Source organism: Agelaius phoeniceus, chromosome 24, assembly GCF_051311805.1.
Source record: "Agelaius phoeniceus isolate bAgePho1 chromosome 24, bAgePho1.hap1, whole genome shotgun sequence".
Taxonomy (NCBI): domain Eukaryota; kingdom Metazoa; phylum Chordata; class Aves; order Passeriformes; family Icteridae; genus Agelaius; species Agelaius phoeniceus.
Window position 1 is genome coordinate 7,136,596 of NC_135288.1, and position 24,481 is coordinate 7,161,076.

Here is a 24,481-nt window from a genome sequence, read left to right on the forward strand (position 1 = left end):
CTGAATGCCCAGGAATTAAATCTCTCAAAGCCAGGTTACTGCTTGTTAGGAATAAACCACGGCAACAGGAGAAAGGCCTTTACCTGCCTGGAACCTGTGTAAGTTCCTGTGTTGTCTGCCACTCTCCATCTCAGCAATTCCTGAACTGCAGTCATCTCTGTCTTGACCCCTAGGAACTTATGCACTACAATATTATAAACCTAACATGACTATAAATTCTATTAAAGACTGCACAAAAAACATTTTACATAGTTTTGGCCAGCATCAGTGAAAAGAAAACACCTCAATACATTTATAACTAAATTTATTTAGTTTTCTTACATGATACATATAGAGAGATATACATATAGGTATGAAACACACCCCCAAGTTATTACAAAAGTGTCCAAACACAAGTTCTAGTGGAGTACAGTAAAAAGTGATATTCTAGAAGAAGTGCTGGAGATCTACAGTATGTGGGCTCCAAGTGGAAGGATTTCCATTAGACGTTGTAAGCAGAAGAGGACACATTTCCTCCATGGCCTGTCCAGTTAGTATGGATAAATACCCCTGGCTTTGATAACAATTCATATGTGTGTGCACCAAAGTAATCACGCTGAGCCTGGAATGAGAACACACAGACAAACCAGACACACAAATGTCAGTGTCATGCGAGTCCTGGAAGTTGCACCTACTGTTACCTAACGAAGAACAGTAGAAATAAGATTGGAGTCCAATATTGTAACACTCAAAATTATTTTCTCATTATTAGCAAAACCACTGCAATGAAAAATGTACTAATATCTAATAATTAAATTAAGAGTTCTGCAGAAATGCAAGTACAGTATTTCTGCTTGGTACTAATCTAAAAAAACAGCACTTCCATACATCCAAACATTCAAAGATACTTCTCTACAAACCATTTGGGTTCAAAGATATCATTACCCTTGGTTCACACAGGGAACACAAACACACAGGGCACTGCCATACCAATATCTCTGGTGTTCTTTATCCAGCTGTCTCTAAGTGCTTCACTGACATGAATTCCAGGTTCAACAGAAATTTATTAGGCAACCTATACTGTGACTGATTAGGACATCTTGCCATTGAGACCTTTACAGCAGTATTTAAATAACAGCATGACAAGATTTCAGTACTACCTGAATCAGGTTAGCTGGCAATATCTCATGCCTGTATCCATCATAAAAAGAAAGTGCTGTAGTGAAGCAGGGCATAGGGATTCCAATCTGCACACCAGTACTGATCACACGGCGCCAGGACTCCTGCGAGAGGGGAAAAGGGGGAAAGGAAACTGAGCCGTTTTCTGCTGGCTCAGAGGTACCTGCAGGCACATGAACTACTCCAGTACAACTGTGAGTGCTATTTCACAGCCTGTGAAATCTAATAACCAAGTCTGAGCAAATACAGCAGCAGATTCCTATTTTTACATAAACGAGGTTGATCTAAAATAATGGAGGGTAAGACAGAGTTAACAGCAGGATGAGAACAGTTGAGACATGCAGACAAACCACAGCCTCAAGCAAGGATGATGTTCTTTCACATAAACATGGTCAGAGCATCTCAAAAGCACCAACTCAGTGGGGATGTGCTGAGGGGAATGTTCCAGGACCTCTCACAGAACAAAGCTCGCCCAAGGGCCCAAGAGGGCAGCACTGACACTTCAGACAGATGTGGATAATCCCCAGTTCAACTGCTCATCTGGTCTAGTAATTTGCAGGGATTATATTCAGATTCAGTTACAAGAACTACTAATGATAATATGAGACTTCTTTTTTGGCCAGATAATGTGGTTTTAATTCCACCCTTCAGCTCCATCCAAATCAGGACAGTGTTCACAGACACAGGCCTAAAGAATGGGTGGGTCTGGAACTGCTGTTCTGGGGCTACTGCAAACAATGGCACTGGAACAGAGCTTTATGGTCTGCTGAGCTGAAATCCAACTGCACAGCAGGCATAAGACACAGGGCAGTGAAGACAATGTTCACACAGGCCAGGCCTTTTTTCCTCACATTATGGTCCTTCTGAATTGCTGGATTTCTGCCTAAGGCTCTTCTGCATCAGTAAAAAGGGAACCTTCAGTTTCCAGTCATAGCTTGGTGAGTTTCAAAGAGAAAAACCATGACAGTCCTGGCTGTAAATTATTGGGTTTATGCTCTCCTTTCCTTGGAACTTACCTGACAGTTTTCTACAGCTCTCTTGAAGAAATCATCCAACAGCAAATTCTGGAGCTCAGGGTTTCGATCAAAAGCATCTTTGATTTTTCCCAGGAACACACTAGGAAAAAGTGAACCGGGAATAAATGTCACAGCTCCCAACAAAGGCCCAGAATTCAAAACTTACAGTGCTACAACTTGACTCAGCCAGACTAAGATTCCAAACATGGCAAAGATAAAAAAACACTTTCAGCAGTTAAGCCATCAGAATAGTGGGTTCATCTAGAATCCCTTGGTGTTGTCTACAGCCTCTCAGAATCTTACCAGCAGAGTAAATCCATGGATTTTCCAAGGAAATCTCTAGGCTTGTCAGCCAAACACCTCATAAACTGAACTGCCTGCTCTTCTCTCTCCCCTCAGCAGCCAGGTTACCTCCTCATCTCAATTACCTTCTGATGATGCAGCCTCCCCTCCACATCAGTGCAATACCCCCATAATTCAGTGTCCAGCCAAATTCTTTGGCTGCTTGTCTCAGCAGCATGAAGCCTTGAGCATATGAGATAATCTTGGAAGCATACAGGGCCTAAAAAAAAAAAAAAATCAAATTCACATTCAAAGAGACGTCTCACAAAGTTGAACAACAAACTAACTTCACAGGATATGCACTCTGTTCAGCCCCCATCTCAGCAGGGATGACTACAATAGCAACATTCCAGTTATGTGAGAAACAAAATTGATCAAGAGAGCAATACCCAGGCAAAGGCAGGAGTGTTGAGGGGTGGACAAGCTCCTGTGCATGAATTATGATCTCTGTGCCCCATGGAGTTGTCTCTGCCCACCGTGCCTTAGAGCTGAATTCCTTCTGGATCCTTCCTACCCTTCCTTTGGTTAGGAATGGGTCACACTGTGCTTTGTGGCCATCAGGAGACAATGCACAGTGCTGGAAGCAGGAACCAGCTCTCATGAAATGTGAACACAAGGGCTCCTCCCCAGGGCTCCCAGCAGCCCAAACCTGCTCTAACCCTGCACGAGGACTCACCTGGCGGATGTCCTCCAGGAAGGCCTTCTTGTTCCCACTGAAGGGAGTCCCCCTGGGCCCTCCCAGCAGCTTACTGGCCTGCACTCTCTCCTCCTTGAGGGAAGACAGGCACCGTGCAAACACAGCTTCACCTTGGGGTGTGGCAAGAGGACATCATTAGAGAGCTGGGCATCCCTGGCCATGGCTGACATACCCAAGCACCATGGGGTGCCTCTGAGTGATGAGCCATGTACACAAGCAAAATAACTGCTGCAAAAATGAATTATTCCAACAGCAACGCTGCCACTCAGTACAACCATTGGGTAAGTCTTGACTGATACAGCTTTCAAATGATAATGAAAAAAGCCACAAGTCATCCACATGAAAATTTATCCTCAGGAACATTTACCAGCTCTCAATTTTGAGAATTTACTTTAAAATCTTCTCCTATCTATCAGAGACAGTGTTGCACTGCAATCCAGGGAACAGGGAGGCTGAAGACTTGTATTGTATCATGCTTTTAAGATAAAAAGCTGTTCCTTAAATGGCCAGCATACATTAACTGGATGTGCTTTAAAATGCACATATGCAAAATAAGGGCAATTAAAATCAAGAATAAAACAGCAAGTTAACTTATAGGATGACATAAGATTCATAGTTCTGGTAGGCCCCTAGCACTAGTATTCAGAAGTCCATAAAAATGTTTTCTAACATCACTAAACTGGTTACTAAATATCATGTCAGGATGGCTCAGTGAGTTCCTAATCAAGCTGGTTTGAGGTGTACTTGTTTGCAATTGAAGACAGTATTGCAAAATGAGAGAGAAAAAAGTTTGCTTTTCAGGGTCTGATAGAAAGAGAAGCAAGTCTTCATACTGTCATTTTGTTCCACCCTTTGAGTTGTGATATATTTAAAAAAAAAATACAACCCACAGTGCAAAATCAACAACAATTTAAAAAGAAGAGTGAGTAATGTTTTCACAAGACTCTGGATCCTCCCTACAGCAGGAGGACATATTACACCTAAATCAGAACCTGCTCATTTCCATTTCTGCAAAAACTTCCTTCTCCAGAGGGGAGGAGCAGTACGATAGGAAAATCAGGAAAAAGCAGGAGTGGCATGACTCTGCTTTTACAAGCAGAAGTTTGCAAGTCATGCTCATGCAGTAAAACCACACAGCAACTGCCCTGAGAGCGGCCACGTTTGCACAAGGACTATGGCACACACTTCCCTATCAGCCCTTACCTAACAGTGCTCCCTGGCACTGCAGAGCACTCATCAGGGAGTGTCTCCTCCACCCCTGATCCCTGCAAGCATCCCAAAGAGGAAAATATTAGCAGTACAAGCAGGAAACACTGTTTCAAGCCTAGAACTGAAGGACTACAGCAGCGGTAGAACATGAAAACCATTCAGAGAACTTGTTTTGCTGCTGGAATGCAGCCATGTTTCTTTGACAGCTACACTGCAGTTACTTTCTTTTAGCTACTGAATATAATTTTTCTTATCTTCAGGACTTGACCAGCCAATACAAAAGAAAAAGAGGTAGAGAAAGCATGGAAATTAAAGCAAATCTGAGAGCACAGAAAACTTTTGAGTCATCTCATTTACTCAATGGGAAGCTTGCTCTGGACCTGTGGTATTAGGGCACTCTAAATGCACTGCAGATGTTTTCCAGCTCCTGCATTACAACACTCTGAGCACAACACCTGATGTTCCCCTGAACATCACTGAGTCCTCACAGCACTGCACACACCAGGGACACAGGTGACAGCAGGACTGCCAGCACTGAGGGAACAGGGTAAAAACAAGCCCAGCAAAAACCCCAGGAGCTGTCAGGGCAGAAAAGCTGGAACAGCTACACCTACAAGAGCCTCTTCTGCCAGCCCAGCCCTGCTGTGGGCTCACTGCTGAGGCTCTCTGTTCCCCTGTTGTTACTGTGATGTGGCACATGGAGGCAGGGAAGATGAAAGCGCCAGTTACCGATGAGGGTGACCGGGACTCCGTACTCCAGGGCAGAAATGGCTGTCCACTTCCCCGTGCCCTTCTGCCCTGCACTGTCCCTGATCTTTGGGAGGAGGTATTTGCCATCACTGTCTTTGAATTTGAGAATATTGGCTGTGATTTCGATCAGGAAAGAGTCCAACTCTGTCTTATTCCATTCCTGAAATACCTGAAAAAGGAGAAAAAGTATATACATATATATTCATACACACTGCAATTTGCTATGTCTCTACTGTATCTTTTAATTGATTCATGCATACATTTTGCCTGCTTGATTATAATGCTCAGTGTTTCACTAGCTCTTTTCAAGCAAGGTAGTTCCCATCTCTATACATGAAGGTGCTTCCTGGAGAGAAATCAACTGTAGCATGGGAAGAGGTTTAGACAACTTTTGTAAGCATTCAGCTGTGTGTGCTCACTGCTCCTATCTCATGTAAAGCTCATGAGGAATATTGTACCCCAGCCTTGCAGGAGGCACGTCAGAAAAATTCACTTCATGTACATGCAGCAGCTTTACCCAAGCCCAGCACCTCACCAGTGGCAGACAGACACCAAGGCACAAAAAAGGAAAAACATTAAAAACTGCAAATCACCTTGGCCATCTCATCGTGCTCCATGCCCAACACATCTTTCATCAGGTGATAGGCCTCACAGATCAGCTGCATGTCTCCATACTCAATCCCATTGTGCACCATCTTCACAAAATGTCCAGCTCCTTCCTCTCCCACCTGTTCAGAAACATCCAAAAATCCCCTCAGCAACGGCACTGTCATCACTTCCAGTGTTTAATACCTGCCCATGGCTTCCTTCTGCCTAAAGGAAGGAATCAAAGACAGTGCTAACAGAAACCAGTGGCTCACAGGTCCATTTAGCTCCCCCAGCACATGACCCAGCCATAAAACTTTGTCTTTGCATTGCACAGTATGAGTTATCAGAGATGGCAGACTGGAAATGAACACAGCCAGAAAATCAGCCACTGAGGGTGCTGTGTTTATTGTGGACAAACATCCCTGAGCTTCAGCAACCAAACTGCCTAAGCATGGATCTAACCCCAAGTTAGGGTCAGTATCAAATGACTATTTACCCAGTCACAACAAGGTTCCCCAGATCCCACTTTAGCAGCAATGCTTTGAAATATGGTCTTGATGTGGGGCCTGTGGGGAGAAAGAATACACCTTAGCAGCCAGGCAGGGGATACAAACACCACAAGAGAAAACAAATCAAACCTACTGGTATGATGCCTTCTGTAACCTGCCAAAAGGCAGCCTGGGTTGAGGGCACTTGGCAGGTTGATAACCCACCCACACAGCAATGTCAATTAAACCTGGTTTTCCCAACTGGAGTTTGCAAGACATTGGAACAGTCAAGTCATGCTTCCAACACTGCATGGACAAGCGTGATGCACTTCAAGGAGCCCAAATATCCTCTCCATGTGAGCACAGAAACTGTCCCAACTTAGCTACCAAGGCAAAAGATGATTGGGCAGAAACTTACTGTTGTTGATGGCTTTGTGCCATCAAACTTGAACAGGCTGATACAGGTATGAAACACTAATGCAAATGGACAGGGACTCAAGAGATACTAAAGCTCACTTAAAGCCCAGACACACCTTTTCTTTCCATATCTATACAGAGAATAGGCAACCAGGGATCAAGTCTAATATGAGCACTCATGTGCAGTCCTTTACTGAGGCATGACTACAAAACAGCACAGCAGCATGCAGAAACTTGCAAATAAACTGATGCATTCAATAGCAGCACAAACATGTACTGAAGCTCCTTTTATCATGTGTCACTACAGGGCCATTGCTGCTGCCTCATTCATGGTTAGCAGCTTCCCAAGTATGTACAGCCTCAAAAGAAAAAAAATAAGAAAAAATACTTGCTTAAAATTTAAGCAAAATTCCCTTCTCCCTTCAGATGTCTGTAGGTGCTACTTTTGCCTGTGGATTCCTGGAAGAAAAGCCTGCCTTTGTTCTGCCTTGCATGAAGGCTTAGCACTGCCCCATGACCCCAGCAGGTTGAGAAATCTGGAGCCTTGAGGAAGTGAGATGGCAACATATCTTGTTCTCTCCACACCCACACCCTGCTCTTTCCCTCCCTCAGTGCACAATGTGAATTGTTGTAAACCATTCTGAACAAGAAAATACAGCAGTTGATGCTTACCAGGCTTCCTTGGCTCCTCCTGGCATGAGAGAGGGTCCGTATCTGGCACCCTCCTCCCCGCCACTAACTCCACTTCCCACAAACAAGATGCCCTTTGCCTGTAGCTCCTTACAACGCCTCTGGAACAAAGAGCAGAGCAGCTCTATTTAATTTCATTTCATGCCAGAGCCTTACACACAAAGGCCAGCAATTCAGATGTAAAATTAGGTTTTCAGTTCTGCTTTGGGTGTGCAAGAAGCTAACCTAAAGAAAACTTGTTCATACACCAAAGTGAGCATTAGGAAACTTCCTGTTGCTTTTGATCCTTGCAAAAGTGACATGGTGAAAAAACGAGTTCTTGTAAGCACCAGACAGACATGAGCAGCACTGAGGCCAGAAGAGGCCTGGAATTAGGTGTCAGGTGACACAGGCTCTGTGTGAAGATGTGGGGGAGGCAGATTAGGCCCAAGGTGGAGTTGCTGAGTTCACTGCAAGAGTGAAGGTGCAAGCACAGAAAACTCTAAGGGCAAGAAATTTCCTCTGAGCTGGAGAGAGGCACAGGCTGAGATCCCCCAGGACAGCTGCAAGCTCCCCAAGGACTGACCCTCACTGAGCCTTTCCCTCCGGCATGGCCAGCTCACTTATCCAAGATCAGGATGTCGGAGCAGGAAGGCGAACACGAGCACCTCTTCTAAGATTTAGAAACACCAGTCTGAATGCAATATTTTCACATGAACACCCCAGAGATGCTAATGTAGCTTCGGTAACTTCTACAGATACAGCCTGATCACAAGCAGACAATTACTCTGCTGCTTCCACTACCAAAACAGCCAAACCAGCAGTTCTGTCTTACTGGATTGTCCTGCAATCATGAAAGATTAGGAAATACCAACAAATCTATAAATATCCTTAGACTTATAAATCTCCCTGCAAACTCCCTAAGATTGTAAAATAAAATTTTCTAAAGGCCTTCACTCTTTAAAACATGTTGAAAAAAATATTTTCTGGTGGTCTGGGTAACTTCTATAAAAACATTCTTATAGCACAGTCCTTAATTGCTTTTTAATAGGCTGCATGATTTAATTTTGCAGAAATCAGTTTGGCTTTTCCAGAGCACAGGGCTGATGGCATATTATTGAGCAACTATTCCGATGATCAGAAGTGGAAAAGTTGTGTGTATTTTATTCATTCACTTCAGGCAGGAAACAGGCTTACCGTGGTATCTCTATACTCAGAATTTCCACCATCAATTATGATGTCTCCAGTCTCCAACAATGGCACCTGTCAAAAAGAAATCAGCATTTAGGTTTCCTCCATACATTCAAAACCTCACTAATGATGAATAACTGAGAACTTCCAGAGGAAACTGCTCCAAAAGACAGCAAGAAGTCTCAGGTAGAATGAAAGTCTGCCTCACCAGTTTATTAATGAAGTCATCCACTGCACTTCCAGCCTTCACCAGCAAGATAATGCGACGGGGCTTCTTCAGCACGGACACCATCTCCTCCAGGCTGTGAGCGCCGATCACTTTGGTTCCCTTGGCCTCGTTAGCCAGGAAATCATCCACTTTGGAAACTGTCCTGTTAAAAGCACAGACCTGGGGGGGCAAGGAAACACGTTAATAAAAGCTGCCAATGGAACAGGAACTTCAGCTCAGACTACAAATTATACAAGCAAGGTTCAACATCCTGAGCTCTCCCACTTCCCCTCGTGACAGGCGCAGGGCAGGGATGAACCTGAGCATGTCTTTGCAAGTGCCTCGGGAACCTGTGGTTAATGGCAAGGCCAAGGCAAACTTCAGGGAAAAGTCATGCATAATTAACATATCAGGTGCCAGCTGAGTACAGGCATGCACCGCTGTTCTTCTCTGGGAACAGGACAAAGGCCAGCACAGGGTATAACTCAAAGGAGGAAATAGCACCCATTAGATCACCACAATTGCAGGGGAAAGCACCCACAAAATGCTCAGCTCCAATCCCAAGTGCTACTAGTCAGCCTTCCTAAACAATTTGTTTCCTCACTTACCACGAAGCCGTGGTCATTCATGTTCAAAATCAGGTTCTGACCCATCACGGCCAGTCCAATCAAAGCAATGTCAGCTCTGGAACGTGAAAGGAAAAAAATGCCAGGGAGGTCACTAGCAGTGACCCAGCAGTAGCATCCGTGCCTGCCCGGCTGTTCTGACCATGCCAGCTGCCAGGGCAGCCCAGCCCAGCCCAGCCCAGCCCTTGCTAACGACCATGGAGATGTGAGTTCATTCTGCCAGCTGCTACTGCAGCGATCACAGATCGAGGCTGTGCGAGCCACCGGGCAGAGCCTCCGCGGCCAACAGCGCACCGGGGCCTCCCGGCGCCGCAAGCCGGCGGCAGCCGCACCGCACCGCGGCCGCGCCGGGCCCGCTCCCGCCCCGCGCGCGGTCCCGCCCCGCTCTCACTCGGCCATGGCAGCGGCGTTCGGGTCTCTCCGTTTCTCTCGGGTCTCTCCGTTCCTCTCCGGTTCTCTCGGGGCTCTGCAGACTCGGCCTGCGGCGCGCGCCGCTTCCTCTCCTCAGCCGCGGGCGGGGCGGGGCGGGGCCGAGCGCGCCCATTGGCTCTTGGGGAGACTCCGCCCCCCGCCCATGGCCCGATGTCTCGAGGCCACGCCCCCTTAAAGCGGCAGTAGCGCGGGTGCGGGCCGGGCCCCGCGCTGTTCCCGCGCCGTTCCCGCCGGGCTCTGACGCTTCCCCGCCGTCTGCGAGGCCCGAGGAGCCCCGGGAGCGCCGGGAGCCGCGCCCGCTCGCGGAGAAGCCGGGCAGCTGCCCCGTGCCGTCGGCTGTGCCTCTGTTCCCAGCGATACGCACCCCTTATCCCGCCGGGAACTGCGCAGTTTGTCATTAGTAATTATTATAAACTGGCTTCGATTCTGGCGCTGAACATTGTCCCAGGCGGCAGTCAGCCCTCAGCTATCGCCGCTACCCGTTTGTCTTTGTGCGGCCAGGCCGAACTTGACAAACCTGTCCTTCCGTCAGCACCGAGGCGAGCCCAGGAAGGCAAAGCTGCCCCACCTTCGCTCCGATGTATCGGACACACACACACACCTTGCGACCATAGTTTCTATTCAATTCTGTATAAGTTATTTCCTAAACAAGATGACCCGCAACAATCTGGCCCATCAAGTTTTTGGCGCATTTTGGGCACCCCTTCTTAAAGAGCAGTCGAGATAAATTTCATTAAAGCATCAGCTTCTTCAGCACAGGTTTTAAAAACAAGTAATCGACATAAGATACAATAATTAAATCATAATGACAGGAGCACACATTCTATCTGCTAATGCACTGGTTGTACCTTTATTGTTTCACCTCGTTCACTAACAATTCAGTGGTGCAAGGTTACCATACACAGTTAGATATCTGCATTGCACACCTAAGGCTATACAGCAAATGGATCAGAATTAGTACAAATACATGAACTATATTTACATTTTGTATACTCAAGCTCCAAATATCAGATATATTTACAAAATAAAATAAGAAAATGAAAACCTGAAATTAATGTACAGTGTTGCTGATACACTCCTTCGCTGGGATGAAATCAGTTTGCAAAGAGATTTGTTCAAGAAGGCCACTTATACAGCATTTGCCTTGTATACCTTGTGTACAGAGAGATTACAGGGACATGGGGACTGCAATTCCAAGGGACGTATTCCAGTGGACAGCATGTCTGATGTCCGAATTCGGGAGCCAGAACCAACCGCACATGAAATGTGAACAAGCAAAGTGGAAAATTCAGACCTGATCCTGGGAAGTGCTGATCATTCAAGACTCCCTCTGCTTCCAGTCCCTGGTTTCCAGGCAAGCAGGAGGAAAATTCAGCACTGCTCAGGGGCAGCCCATTCACTTGGCAACATTAAGAATTGAAGACTTAGGAGCTCCACACCAGTTTTCTGAATACACAGCTGACCCCAGCAATTTAAATCCTGTTCCCAATGACATTGGACACAATCATCTGGTTAGTGTTGGACTAGTTTTGATTCCAAATACATTGAACACATAAATGGCCTTCTGAACAAAAGTCAGTCCTGCTCTTGAACAGCTGATGTTTTGAAACAAGGAAGCACGGAGTTAATACATCCTGCTACAGACACTACAGCCAGACCACAGACTGGGTCAGTGACTACCACGGGGAGTGCAGCGCGCGCGGAGCCGTCTGCAGGGACAGCAGCAAAGCCCTCCCGGGCAGCAGCAGGACCCTTCCTCCTCCTCCAGCAGCAGCAGGTGACAGCTCAGGACAGCTCAGGACAGCTCCCCCTCAGCACAACAGCCACCACGGCAGCAGCTGCCACCATCGGGCGTGCAGGGGTACAGGCAGATCCACGTGCACAGGCTGTTCAGTACCAGTGGGTGTCAGACCAAAGCTAATCCTCTTTCTTATCTAATGTGCAATTAATTACAGATGTATAAATATACAATACATTACATAAAATTAAATCCCTGTAAATTAGATAACAAGCAGCAAAAAGTAAAGTCTTTGCTTTGAAATACCATGCTAATCAGTAATAAGGACTATTAGACATTGACACAAAAAACCTTTTCTTGGCAGTCTGGAAATCATATAGTACTCCCTTCTCCTCTGTATTCCCAGAATACAGGAATCTTCTTTAAAAAGTTACTTAAAGTGCATTTCTAAAACACAGTATAGGAGGTTTAGCTTAATTTTACAATACCCAGGAAGATCCAACATAATTTTCAATGGACAAAAAGGACAGTTTTCTCTTTCCTTTTGGTGAGGAACATAAAAACCCAAATGCAGCACAGTTTGACACTCATTCCTGCCAGGGAATGCCCACCAAGGCCCCTGTGGTGTGTGTCCTCACGGGCTGGCAGGCCCACAGCAGCATGCCTCCTCTACAGAGGCTGAGCCCCCAGAGCTGTCTGACTCTGGGACTCCACACACACAGCAGGGAACCAAGAATGGCCTTTGGAGTGTCAGGAGAAGGCAACTTAGCATATTTTTCCTTCCTCATTCTGTTTCCAAAAAGGAATTTCTAACATGTTGGGCTAAGCTTTGAAGTAAATGGAAATTCACTTTTTTTGTTTATTTATTTAGTTGGTTTGTTCTCTTTAAAGAAAACTTGGTTTCAGTCCAGTTTTAAGTAGCAAAACCCAAATGTCTCAAAGCAGGCTTCAGTAATTGCAGAAAAACTTTGTCTGCCTTTATGTCAGACCTGAAAACAGTAATGCCCATTTGAACTCCACACAACAAGGACCTGGTTTTTTACAGATTATGCAGCTTTAAGAGATGCTGATGCTTAAAACCAGACTTTTGGTCTTCTGATGATCCATTATCCACTCAGACCTCAAGTCACCAGAATTTGTTTGGAGTTTTAAGACAAAGAGTGACATTTATGCAACAACTGTAACACTTCAAGCTCTCTGTAAGATAAGCATCTGTCTCTTCCTGCTTTTAAATGAAGATCCCTTTATCATGATTTTGTGCAATGCCTATAACCACATGGTTCATTCTCTGGCTTATCCAAAGCAAAGACTTAGAAAACTAGTTTTCTTCTAGTTAAAAAAAAGAAACAGATAAAAGTTAAAATGATCTCAGTGTGTCACAACCTACCCCCACCTCAATCACTCTGCCTCCTCAAACAGGTCCCACTGTCATTATAAACAGTGGTGATGGCAGCAATAACTTAATGCTTAGAATTAACCTAATTCTTGAGATCAGCTTAGCTGCAGTGTGAGGAGCCCTCCTGCAGGACAAGCAGTTCTATCCACACACTGGAAGTGCTTTATCATCATTGCATAACAAAGGAATATCATCACTGTATTAAGAGTCACACACAGTTAAACGAGACAAAAACAAAAGGGAAAAAAAAACCAAAAAACCCCAAAACCCTATCATGTTCCTGGGTCCCCAGGATGCTCCCTCACTCTGGCTTCCAGTTCTGAAATAAATCTGAGGACCACAGAGGCAGCATGAGCATATGAGTTAGCTTGAGAACTACCTGGAGATATGTGAGGGTATGTCCTAGCAAGTGTCAGCTCCACCTCCCTGCTCCTCTGGGCTGCCAGGAGCTCTCACTGTGCCCTGCACTGCTCTGGACAATGAGGCCCCACTCAGCAAAGCCCTTTCCCAGCACATTCCAGTCCCACACACGTGGGGCCTGCCTGGCTGATGACCTGAACCCAAAGAGCCTCCTGGCCTGCACTGTGCCTGCTGTGCCTCTGCAAGAGTGGGACAAACCCTCTCACCTCTGCCCTGCGAGGCTGGAGCCTCCAGGTGAAATCCCTTTACAGTGCCCAGGACCACAGCCAGCCCTACCAGTGCCCTGGGTACAGCAAGAAAGGACAACACAGCAGGAAAGAACACAGAGCATCCCCAACCTCCCCAACAGCTGACTGAGAGAGGGGACTTCACTTCCCCTAAAGGAAATTCATTCTGCTCTTCTTTCTTGGGGCAAGGACCAAAGCTGTGGCCACAGGAACTTACACTGTAGTCAAGAACTGACAGCACCCAGCTGATGTCCAAGGAGCCAACTATGACCTGCCACTGACCAGGACCAGAATCCACTTGCTCTGTTCCCCAGAGGGGTTAACTCTGAATACAGTGGGGTTTAGCTGATGAAAATTGCAGCAGGGAAATTAGGAGACACTCAGCAGTTCTTTCCAAAGGAATTGAAAGTGTCCTACGGCTCCCTGAGAACACTGCAGGTGCTGGGCCTAGGAAGTGTTCCCATGGACAGGTGGGGTGACACACACAGGCCCTTGGGAACAACCCTGACACAGCCATGGGAGTCCTGCACCCTTCCCAGAGAGGTGAGATCTGACTGTTCCTGCAGAACAGTCAGGACTCTGCCCTCCATGGTGATCCAGGGACCAGGAACTTTCATTTCTATTTAACACTCCCCATCTGTCAAATACATGGCTTGAGCATCTGAAATTTTGGGGATTTTATCTCATATTTCAGTCTGTGGTCTATTTCCCCTCACATCAGCACAGCCTGCTCAGCTCAGTTCAGAGGCTGAGGAGTTTGTGTTGATGGAAACTCTTCTGGGAAAGAGTTAAACCCAAGCACTGTTCACCTGCAAGCCCCACAGCAAGAGTTTAAAGCAGATTGTTGTAGCCAGCCCCTCCTGCTTTGTTCCCTAACTTTTCCTAGCTCGTGCCTTAGCCTGCTGGACCCTGGAAACTCAGAAACGAAGTCCAAAATCCAGTCTGTCCAGATAAGATTTGTCCAATATCAGCTTTCAACAGTTTAACTTCGAGGCTGGATCCAGAAAGCCTGAGGAGCTACTGCAGTTCCTGGCTGGGTAATGTCTCCATTGAACAATTTATCTTTCCCTGGCATTGGAACTTTGCCCTGAGGGAACCAATGACCACTGCCAAGTCACAAATTGAATGAAAACCCTGTAGCAGTCTAGACAGACAGTGGACAGTGGGACAGACACCAAAAGGTCAGTTGAAATGGATAAACAATTGTTATAGGAAAATTATTTTTTTGTCTTTTCAGAGTCGTGCATAATCACTCGATTTTTTTGATTTTTTTTTTTCTTTCTCTTTTTGTTTGGCCACATGCTACTAGTACAATTCAGGTACAGGTGAAAAGAAACAAGGGAGGGTTAGAATACCTAGAAAATGTGCTGAAGGAGTGGGGAAGGTGGGGGATGTTAAGCCACAGGATTACATACAAGAGAAACTGTCAAGAATCACAAAGAGAAAATGAGAGGTAACACTATCTATGGGAAGTGAGTGGGGAACAGATGAGAACATTACATGGACTCAGTACTTCATCTGGCCCGTGCGTCTTCGAGCCAGCTTTGACCTGCACCAAAAACAAAAGGGAAAAAGTAGTTGGTGAATTAGTAAAGTTCATTTTTCCTCCCTCCCCAAAGTTTATCCACTATTCTTTTTTTTTTTTAATTCTTTGGTACAGTCCTAGTTTACTCCATATGTTAAGAAAGTAAAATGTATCCAGGGCTGTAATGAAAAAGAATTCTCTGTTCCGCTTCTTTAACGGGAGGAGGGATCATTTAAGGGCTTCACTGCTCAGAAATTATTTGATGCTGTATGGTAACAGCTTTGTTTTTTAGGTTTTGGAGTTTTTTGCTGAAAGGAAGAGCTACTGCAGTGGAGTAAGATGTGTCCAGCAAGCAGGGGCTGTCTGTGATAATGGAAAGGCTGCCAGATAAGTTATAAAAGGGAAAGTAAAAATTTCTGCTTTAGCTCATAATCAAGAACCTAAAAAGGCAGTCCAGCACAGAGGAAGTGAGAAACTTTAAAAATTGGTTAAATGGCAATACAAGGAAACCATCTTGTGCTCTCCAAATGCAGCATCCCACACATGTTCAAACTGGACATGGCTGTACAGAACGGCACAAGCCAAAACAACAGTCCCTGCAGTTCCTGAAATACAGGGCTGGTTTGTTTTCTGAGTGTTCTGGGGGTTTTCCTACCTACTCTCCTCCCTCCTCCAGTTCCCACATCTTGTCAAATTGCTGAGAGCAGAACTAAAACCTGTGAGCAGCCACGTGCCTCCTCCTGCTTTGAGCATGGCCCTCTGCAGCCCCGAGCGGCCCTTACCGAATGGTGCCAGCCAGGAGAGGATTGAAGGCGTACAACCAATCATTCATGTCCTTGTCATTGATGGCCTGGAGCAGGACTCCACGGTGCTTGGTGCACACTCCAAACGTGTTGGGTGTCTGCAACATCAAGGACAATTTAAACACAAAGTCTGCAAGCACAGAGGTTGATGCACATTTCCTCTCTGAGAGAATCTGCTCTGTCACGTCCCCCTTTCATTCCTGTCTCACTGGTGATTTCCAGGGTATTACTACTCATTACCTTCTACAAAACAGAGTCTTAACTGCTGAGTGTGGGCTTTAAGAGATGGACCAGGAGAGTTCACTTGATTCCTTGCAGGATGTTTGTATGCGTTGTTTTGTGGGGTTTTGTTTTTAAACAAACAAAACACACAAGCCCAAAAAACCATACAAAGGAAGCTGCACAAACCCAACATGCAGGGTGGTGGTACCAACACATGCTCCTAAAAGCTAATCTGATGTGTGGCAGCAGTCAGGGTCACTCTCTGGTACAACTGTGTCCAAAACTGTAAGAAACCCTGAACTAACTGGGGACTTTGTGGGCAGGATCCTCAATGTCTCCACAGCTCAGATCCATTTGCCTCAGAACAGAGATGACACACCTGATGGTACAGATGCACTGCTACTTGTAATGTCCTTGCTTTATGGATAAATAAACAACAGCTCTCAGACTGACCTTCACCATTGCCTGTTGATCCTCACTGTATTCCACCTGAGCTGTGGATAAGTTTATGATTCCTCTTTCTACAGGATCTTTGTCACTGTTGTAAATAAAAACATAGGGACGGCGAACCACCACAAAGTGCTTGGCCCAGGAGCTGGAGAGCGGCTCCTTGAAGTGGAGGTATCCTTTCTTTGACACCACAGAGCTGGAAAAAATAAACCCACGTCAATGCAGAAATAGATTTTCCCCTGAGTATCCCTATTTACTGCAAAACACTGTGTAAGACACTTGGTCCTTAATCATTGGTCCTGTTTTGTCTGCAACAGTGTTCTGAAAAAGTTCTTCTAAAACAGCTGAATGGTGTTTTCAACATCTATGCAGAAGTCTGACAGTCTTCCTCAATCCATCACAGAGGACTCTGCAGCTCTGCTATCACCTGTTAAATTTCCTTCTTCAAATGGGGCACAGAACCCAAGAATCTCAGACAGCCCCTGTGAGAGTTCTCAGGAAGCCATGATCACACAACAATAAAAAACCTACCCTGGTCTGATTTCCTCAATATCAGGAACAAGGTTTAGGAACTCGTTCTTTCCAGCTCTGGCAAGGTAGGAAGTTTCTACTGCAGGAATTATCTGGAACTGCTCCACCTCATGACAGGGACTGGAGGCACGAGAATTTGCTTCTGGTGTCCTTTAAAAAAAGTAGAGAAAAAAAAGTAAATTGCAACAAAGCAACTGAATGTGGCAATGAAATTTAAACTGCATCTTCAGGCCAGCTTGAAGTTCCTTCCTCCAGCCCAGATTTATTGTATGACATTGGAATCCTTTTGTACAATACTGAATAGCATTTTCCCTTGATATCTGTAGAATAAAACTTATAATAACCACTGGTAAGTTGCTTCCCCACTACTTCTACCATTTTTCTCCTGCTAAACGTAGTCACAACACAGACATACTTCCTACTACTGTTATATGTAAAATGTTCTACTTCCTCAGCACTCCTCCCTCAGGGATGCTGAACTGAGAAGGTCCAAATTATGTCTTTTACTACATGGTTATTACCAATTTCATCAAAAATATCTTGCATAGATACAGCTGAGAAAGGTAAACAGAGATTAATGGCCTAACTGGTTTATTCTGGGTCGTTATTAGTAGACCTTTTCAAAAGACCTCTGAAAAAACTTGTGGACTCTGCACACTGCAGATGCACTGGTCACTGGAATGACAAGCATCTGACTGTTGCCCCAACACAAGCAGAAAAAACACCACTTCAAAAGAACAAAATAAGGAAAAAGAATTGTGCAGAGTGAATGGAGAAGTAAGGCAAGGGGGCTGTACAGAGAAATATCTGAAAGCAGGGAAAAGGAAGAAAAGAGGAAAAACAAATCAGAAAACAGCAAAGAGATGTGTGAAGCAGTGAAAAGTGATGTTTCCTTTTAATACATTACTTACTTCTGGTCAACTGAATTACACCTGGAATCCACCAGAGAAGGGCAGGTGGATGAAGGGGTGAGGGTGGCACTGCTGAAACTGGACACGGACGGGTCCCGCCCAATTGGAGAAATATCCGAGAGCTGCAAGCACAAACACATCTCAGCAGCTGGGCTGCACTGGTGCCCATCCTGGCTGAGAATGGCTTTCAGCAGGGATGGCTCAGAGAACAGAAAGGCTTTTTCATCAGCCATTCCCCTCGTCAGTAGGCAAATTTTCACACAAACTACCAAAGCCCATCCGGGGGCAGAAATACAGCAGCGTTTATGCAGACACAGCTTGTTATTATCAATGGCCTACACTTCTGATTATTCTCTGACTTCTTCAGTGATAAAACATCATCCACTTTGAAACCTGGTATTCCCTTTGCCTACTGGCAAAATTATTAAGAGTAGATTTATCCTTTTACATGGGGAAAGTGTATGTAGGGAAAGATAGTAAGAGTCTGCTAATAAACTGGGCACTGTACTACTCTGCAAGTCCACACCATTGCCAATTCCTGCCATAGCATTTGGAACCTGATGCTAAATAGCCAAATGCTTCCAAAGGACTGAAAATAAAAAATAATAAATTAATATAAAGTGGTTTATCTTTTCATAGTATCAGCAGATTCCATGACTCACAAACATGCTGCTATTGTACTAGAAATAGAGTGTATTACAATTAAATATTACATGAAATATTTACCTTACAATCGCTGATGCTGTTGTACACCTGGTTGAATTCCCGATTGAAGGTATGAGTAAGAAGCTGCAGACACTAAAGGGGGTACATGAGGAGAAACAAATGAGACACAGAGAAGAACTTTAGATTTAGATTTTCAGAGAAATTTGAACAGGTGATTTGCCAAGACACACTTGGCAGGTCACGAAAGAAAAAACAAATCCTAAACTGCTATGAAAAATCACAGAAGAGGATAATAATCACTTCACTTGATAAAATTAGAAAGTTTTTATAGAACCACTAACACAGGGGAATGAGATACAGCCCCAGCCCAAACCTCCCCAGCAGCACTGGCCGGTGAAAGTGGCTTATTTCACTAACCAAGATGTTAAAATGAAACTCTCACACTATTGGGTATTCCCCCAGCTATCTGAGGACCCGTGATTGACCTGCAATTCCCTCTGGCAGCCCAAGTGCCAGCAGGATGGCTGCCCTGGGCCATACCTTGGTGGCCAGCTCCTTCTCCCGGTCCACCAGGCTCTCGATGTCTGCGGAGTCGTAGCCGCTGCTCTCGCTGGGCGTCACCGCGCTCTCGAAGGTCGTGGTGGAAATCTGAGAGGAAATGCTGGTGGAGGTGCTGAGGGTTCCACTGCTCAGGCTGGGAGACAATGAGTCACTCAGGGACTTGGGGATGCTGTCACCAAGCTTCTCACGAAGCAGAAGAAAATGCCGGGTTTTTTCCACCTAGTGAGGAAAGAAATCAGCATCGTCCCCTCCAGGAAGGTGCAAATTTCACAGACACTGAATTCTTAGGAACCCTTTACTATTCATACCATAACTTTCTGCAGGGAAGGGAGTTTACAGTGGCACTAGAAATTGAATTTGCTATTTTGAATACACTGAGATTCTGAGCTGAGGACTCTACTCAGCAGCCAGCCACACACTTTGTATCTTCTCTGCCAGGAGAATTTATTTAAATCTTGACTTCCATCTCTTTACTCACCTCATGCAGCAGCTCCAGTTTCTCCAGTTCCCACTGATGCTCTAGAATGAGGCTGTCCCCCCTGGGCCTCCAACCTGCCAGGTTCTCTTCGCCCCTCACATATGCCACAGAAGTATCCAGGACTTTCCTCCTCCTCCTCTGCATTCCTGAGTGGTAAAAAACAACATGAGATGTGTTAAAACCATAGCCAGAGAGGTGTCACAGAGAAATAATCAGCAATCTGCAAAGAACCAGAACTTCTGCTGCTTGGCTGGAAATATACAACATAAGGATTTCATTACTTGCAAATACACAACTGAAGATATTTTATTTAGTCCAGCTTTCTTACTTTTTTCAGGTATTTTCTATTGACCAAGATATAATGTAAACTCCTGTTCAGTCTAATTCAACACAAGGACTTCAGTTTCTACATCTTAAAAGAAAACTACACAGATACACCATGAACTATATTCCTTCCAAGTGGTGAAGTTGGCATCAGAAATTCGCAGCATCTTCAAAAGACAAGAAAAAGCTCTACTGCTGCAAAACCCAGTCTCAAGTGTTAGTTATGAGCCATGGGTTATGGCCCTAAGACTCAGGGGCATAATGTGATACATGCACTCAGTGTCCTGAGTTATCCACGTCAGAAAACATCAGATTTCCAGTGAATCCTTGTTTACCAATGGTAAACACAGACCTGAGTCTAAAGTAAAAGCCTGAGTAAGTATTTTATGGAATAGCAACGTTCCATTGCTCCTATGAAACACAGGAACTGCTTCTGATCAGGACAGAAATGTTTACTCCATTCTCCCTGAGAAATTTTTTGCAATATTTCATATTTATCATCATATTTATCACCCAGTTGCTGCTTACCTGGACTTCCTGTGTCTGACATTTTGCATAAACTCAGTTCATAGATCCCAGTTACTCGATTGCTGTTCACAGGAAAGCAGAAGAAGCAAAAATACACTATTTATTAATTCAGAAATAAAATGCTTCAGCTTCAGCTCAGTGGTTCCCAAAGCAGAATTTAAAGTATAGGTGTTAGTTAGAACTAGATTTCAATACTACTCTTGCACAAAATAGCCAGAACTGCAAGATCCTAAAAAAAGGCATTTCCCCCATGTTCCCACCCCACCCTGCACTGGACTTGAAGAGCACATGATGCAGTAAATTCCAGGTCAGGATGCAAACTTGAAAAATGGATCCCTCTTCCCAGCTCTGTTTATATGGAAAAGAGAGAAGCCATCAGAGTCCCACTGAAATAAATGTGAGAAAGAACATTCAAAACCAGACTGGAGAACCTATGAGTAGGTAAAGTTTCAAGGAAAAAAATAAGTAAACTAAATCCTCTAAGAGGAAGCACAAATACTGACCAAAAATACCAAAGGTGTAAGTGCACTTACGAGTCTGGGGATTTGGAGTAGCCGCTGCCGAAGAGGCTGCGCAGGGAGCGCGGCGGGGAGATCTTGGCGTCGCGCGAGTAAAACACCATGCACACGTCCTTGGTGATCACTGCAGGCTGGATGCAGTGGTCAAGCTGAGGGAACAGCAGCAATGGATGAGTGAATGGCTGCAGCCAACTGTGCCGAGTTACACTGCTGCCCTTAGCCTTTGGGACAGCTTTTGAAACCTGTTTGGGTCCTTGGGGAAGGGTTTTCATGTGTGTATCTGGGAAAGAGAACTGCCAGGTTTCTCAGTGCATCCCATGAGATGATTTCATTACACAGAACAACAGTGTCTTGCACACAAGCCAAGAGCTAAGCCACTGTTTGTAACACCAGTACTTACACAGCAATATTCACTGATTCCAGAGGATTTTCAGATACAAAGATAGAAAAAACAAGGCACAAAAAGGCAAGACCAGCAGTATCTCTTGTGTTGCAAGGCAGTAATACCTTGACATCAAGATGTTAACTATGACTACATTTTTTCCACCCTGTCCTCAGGAAATGAATAAATACTCTTACTGACTTCAGGACTGAAATCACTTTTGGATCTATTTCTCTTGGGTACACTCTGTGTCCTGTCTCAAACAGTCCATAGCCAGCAGGAAGGCCCTGGTGTCTCACCTCCAGGTAGGCAGAAAGGGTCATGTAGATCTTCTCTCCATACGGTGTCACTCGATTGAGGAGCAGGGAGTTGTGCAAGGAACTATCCCAAACTGCCTCGAACCGGTAGAAAGTCCTGGAAAGAAGAACAGTGAAAGGTCAATAGTAAGAGTTCCTCTGCAGCCCCCTCATCACTCAGTGTAAAGCATCTCTTTCTGACATCATCCTCCAAGCAAAAACCTTCTCTTTATTTCCAAGATCATTTACTTCCACCTCAAACAGAGTGGGCATAAAGACCACTGCCTGTCATGGAGAACACTCATCTAAAAGAGAAAAGAGGGAATGCAGAAAACAAAAGCTGTCATAACTCTACAGGGAAGTCAGCACTGAACAGTTGTTTCTAAACAGAGAAAATTCATTTCTGCTGCTGAAATTCAGCCCTGGATCTTAAGCTGGATCTTAAAAGTACATGGGAAAATTCTTTCTACACCATATTTTAGGACTTCTGTAAGATGTTTCTTCAGTCTGGCACAAGGAAAGAGAGGAGATGAAAGCTCCCACAGGTCTACCCCAGCAACCCAGAAGGTTCAAGTAAAAAGTGAGAGACAGCATCACACACAGCACAGCTCAATCACCACATCCAAAGGCATTGTTACACTCTCCCCTCTCTAGCAGGGGCTTGGGGAAATGAGCTTTCTCCTTTCTCACAGGCAGCAACTGATTTCAGGAAGGTCCCTTTGGAAAGAAGACCTGTGCCCCTGTTCAGGAACTCAGCACCTCTTTCCACACTGGTGACAGATACAGAAGGTATGCATTCTTCATCTTCATCTTCATCTATATAATTTCCCTCCCAAATCCTCTTGCTATTTTTATCTCATTTTGAGTCAAATGATGTAGTACTAAAAGCAAGAAAGTGCTTCATGTATATAATTTTTTTAAAATAAGTTATATATCCAAAGAGTTTCTGTACTTATTCCCAACTCAGAAAAATAGAAGATGAAATTAAAGACAAAGGACAAACAGCAGGGTGGAGGTAGAAGAAACAAGAAAAAAAGCACAGTATGTAGCCCTGGCATCAGTTGTGCACCATTTGCCAAACAAGATTTCTCCTCATGGAGAGGACACAGGTGTCAATGCTCCTCAGGGCAGAAACACCACCACCCTCTGGAGCAAAATGATGTTCAGACAAACACCAAGACAAAGTCAAGCACAGCTTTGAGGCTGTGGATTTTAGTGGATCTCTTCTAGCCAGGAAGGTAAATATACACAGCTTTGCCTGCCCAAACCAGAATTTGCTACAATAGCTATAGAGTGAGACAAGAACCAGAAGTGAGCAAACTCCTTTCAGCACAGCCAACAGCACACGCAGGAAAAGGGAGCACGGAACACACAAAGCATGGGGTAGAGGAGAGACAGGTCAAATGTTACAGGTTAAATGTAAACAGGTTAAAACTGCTTCTGAAGTGGATCTTAGCTTTAGTGAAAGGTGGTGAATTGGGAGCACTGAAGACTCTGCCTTCTCTTTTCCAGAGGCAGAGCACAGAAAGCAGAGTGCAAAGTGCCCCAGACTGTGCAGCTGCCATGCTGGGCTGTGATCCCACTGGGAATCCAGCCTGGGCAGCCACTGCATGCCTGGCTCCTCTGCCAGCTGCTGAACTAAGGAGTGGCAACCACATGGTTAAATTTCATATGCAAATCCAGCCCCAGAACAGAGGTTGAAGAGCAGTCACATGGCAGTCACTGCCATTTGATCAGAGCAATTCAAGTAACCTCATAATTCAGCCCTTGGCTTGGTCCTTCAAACAAGCAGCGTTGCAGAGTCAGAGACAGTGAGAAATTCCAAATTTAGTTCTTTGAAACAGAACAAGGGAAGAAAATAGCAAGGACTACAAAAAGGGTCTGTATTTGATGGCACACCAAGAAAATCAGAAAGACTGACAAAGGAAATTCTCCTACTCTCACACATGAAGGAAAGTTCACCTTCTCAAGTCCCCCAGTGAACTGTACCTGAATAAGCCTCTGACACAGAGGAGGAGCAGGAGGAAGAGGAAGGGGAAGGAGAAGGGGAAGGAAGAGGAAGAGGAAAGGGAAGAGGAAAGGGAAGAGGAAGAGGAAGAGGAAGACTACTTCTGGAAGAGCTGTGCTAACAGAATTCAGTAAAAGCTGAAGGAAGTGGCAGCAATACAAATGGGACATAAAGCATTCTATTTCAAGAATCTTTATGTATAAAGGAAGCAAACAGAAAATACCTAGGCATATCCTTATCAAGAAAGAGCCTGTAAAAACATAGAAAGTGCTTTGGTTAGTGCAGCCAAAAGCAGAACAGAAAAGCAACAGCTGAGAGGAACAGAACAAGTGGACTAAGAAACAAAACAAAGTGAAAACCCCAGAGAAAGCAGCAAACACGTCTGCAGACAATGAGCAAACATTAGGACATATCCCTTACCAGGGCCTCAATTCCCTTCCACCACGCTGCCATGCACTCATCCCACAACTTCAACCTTGGCATTTTGGGATGACATGGCCAACAGCTTCATCCCACTCATTCCTCACCCAAGGTGCCCCCCTTACAGCAAACTCCAGAGCTACAGTTCTGTAGGAACTTAGGAATTGATTGAAACAGAACAGAAAGCACAGGGCTTTCCAACTGCAAATCCAAGAGTATCAGACAGGAAACCAGCAGCAGTCTCCCTGTTTTCCAGTTACATTGATCCATTAACTCAAACACAATA

General features: G+C 45.0%; 2 protein-coding genes across 11 annotated transcripts in view; both read right to left on the reverse strand.

The window, feature by feature from the left end:
• Positions 1 to 287: 287 nt before the first annotated feature.
• Positions 288 to 9,903, reverse strand: PGD (phosphogluconate dehydrogenase). The gene is made up of 13 exons (XM_054647951.2): positions 9,751 to 9,903; positions 9,342 to 9,417; positions 8,734 to 8,913; positions 8,532 to 8,597; positions 7,338 to 7,456; positions 6,257 to 6,326; positions 5,766 to 5,900; positions 5,152 to 5,341; positions 3,193 to 3,323; positions 2,603 to 2,736; positions 2,175 to 2,274; positions 1,140 to 1,262; positions 288 to 601 (listed from the first exon to the last, which is right to left on the reverse strand). Exons 1-13 carry the CDS (start codon positions 9,756 to 9,758, stop codon positions 482 to 484), a joined length of 1,452 nt encoding a protein of 483 aa, XP_054503926.1. The 5' UTR covers positions 9,759 to 9,903; the 3' UTR covers positions 288 to 481.
• Positions 9,904 to 10,612: 709 nt separating this feature from the next.
• Positions 10,613 to 24,481, reverse strand: part of KIF1B (kinesin family member 1B) — a 78,215-nt gene continuing 64,346 nt past the window's right edge. For all 10 annotated transcript variants that reach the window (XM_077190121.1, XM_077190118.1, XM_077190114.1 and 7 more), the window contains 11 exons: positions 21,771 to 21,885; positions 21,105 to 21,238; positions 20,572 to 20,633; positions 19,720 to 19,865; positions 19,221 to 19,460; positions 18,741 to 18,812; positions 18,015 to 18,136; positions 17,104 to 17,253; positions 16,576 to 16,768; positions 15,880 to 15,998; positions 10,613 to 15,121 (listed from right to left, as the gene is read on the reverse strand). In XM_077190121.1, the coding sequence (XP_077046236.1) occupies positions 15,079 to 15,121; positions 15,880 to 15,998; positions 16,576 to 16,768; positions 17,104 to 17,253; positions 18,015 to 18,136; positions 18,741 to 18,812; positions 19,221 to 19,460; positions 19,720 to 19,865; positions 20,572 to 20,633; positions 21,105 to 21,238; positions 21,771 to 21,885 (1,396 nt within the window). In that variant the 3' untranslated portion in view covers positions 10,613 to 15,078. The remainder of the gene's footprint in view (positions 15,122 to 15,879; positions 15,999 to 16,575; positions 16,769 to 17,103; positions 17,254 to 18,014; positions 18,137 to 18,740; positions 18,813 to 19,220; positions 19,461 to 19,719; positions 19,866 to 20,571; positions 20,634 to 21,104; positions 21,239 to 21,770; positions 21,886 to 24,481) is intronic.

Excerpts from the sequence above, each read along its gene's own strand:
- PGD (XM_054647951.2), bottom strand. Across the intron at positions 8,914-9,341 it reads TGAATGACCACGGCTTCGTG|GTCTGTGCTTTTAACAGGAC; the intron begins GTAAGTGAGGAA and ends TTGCCCCCCCAG. Across the intron at positions 2,275-2,602 it reads GGAGGCTGCATCATCAGAAG|TGTGTTCCTGGGAAAAATCA; the intron begins GTAATTGAGATG and ends ACTTTTTCCTAG.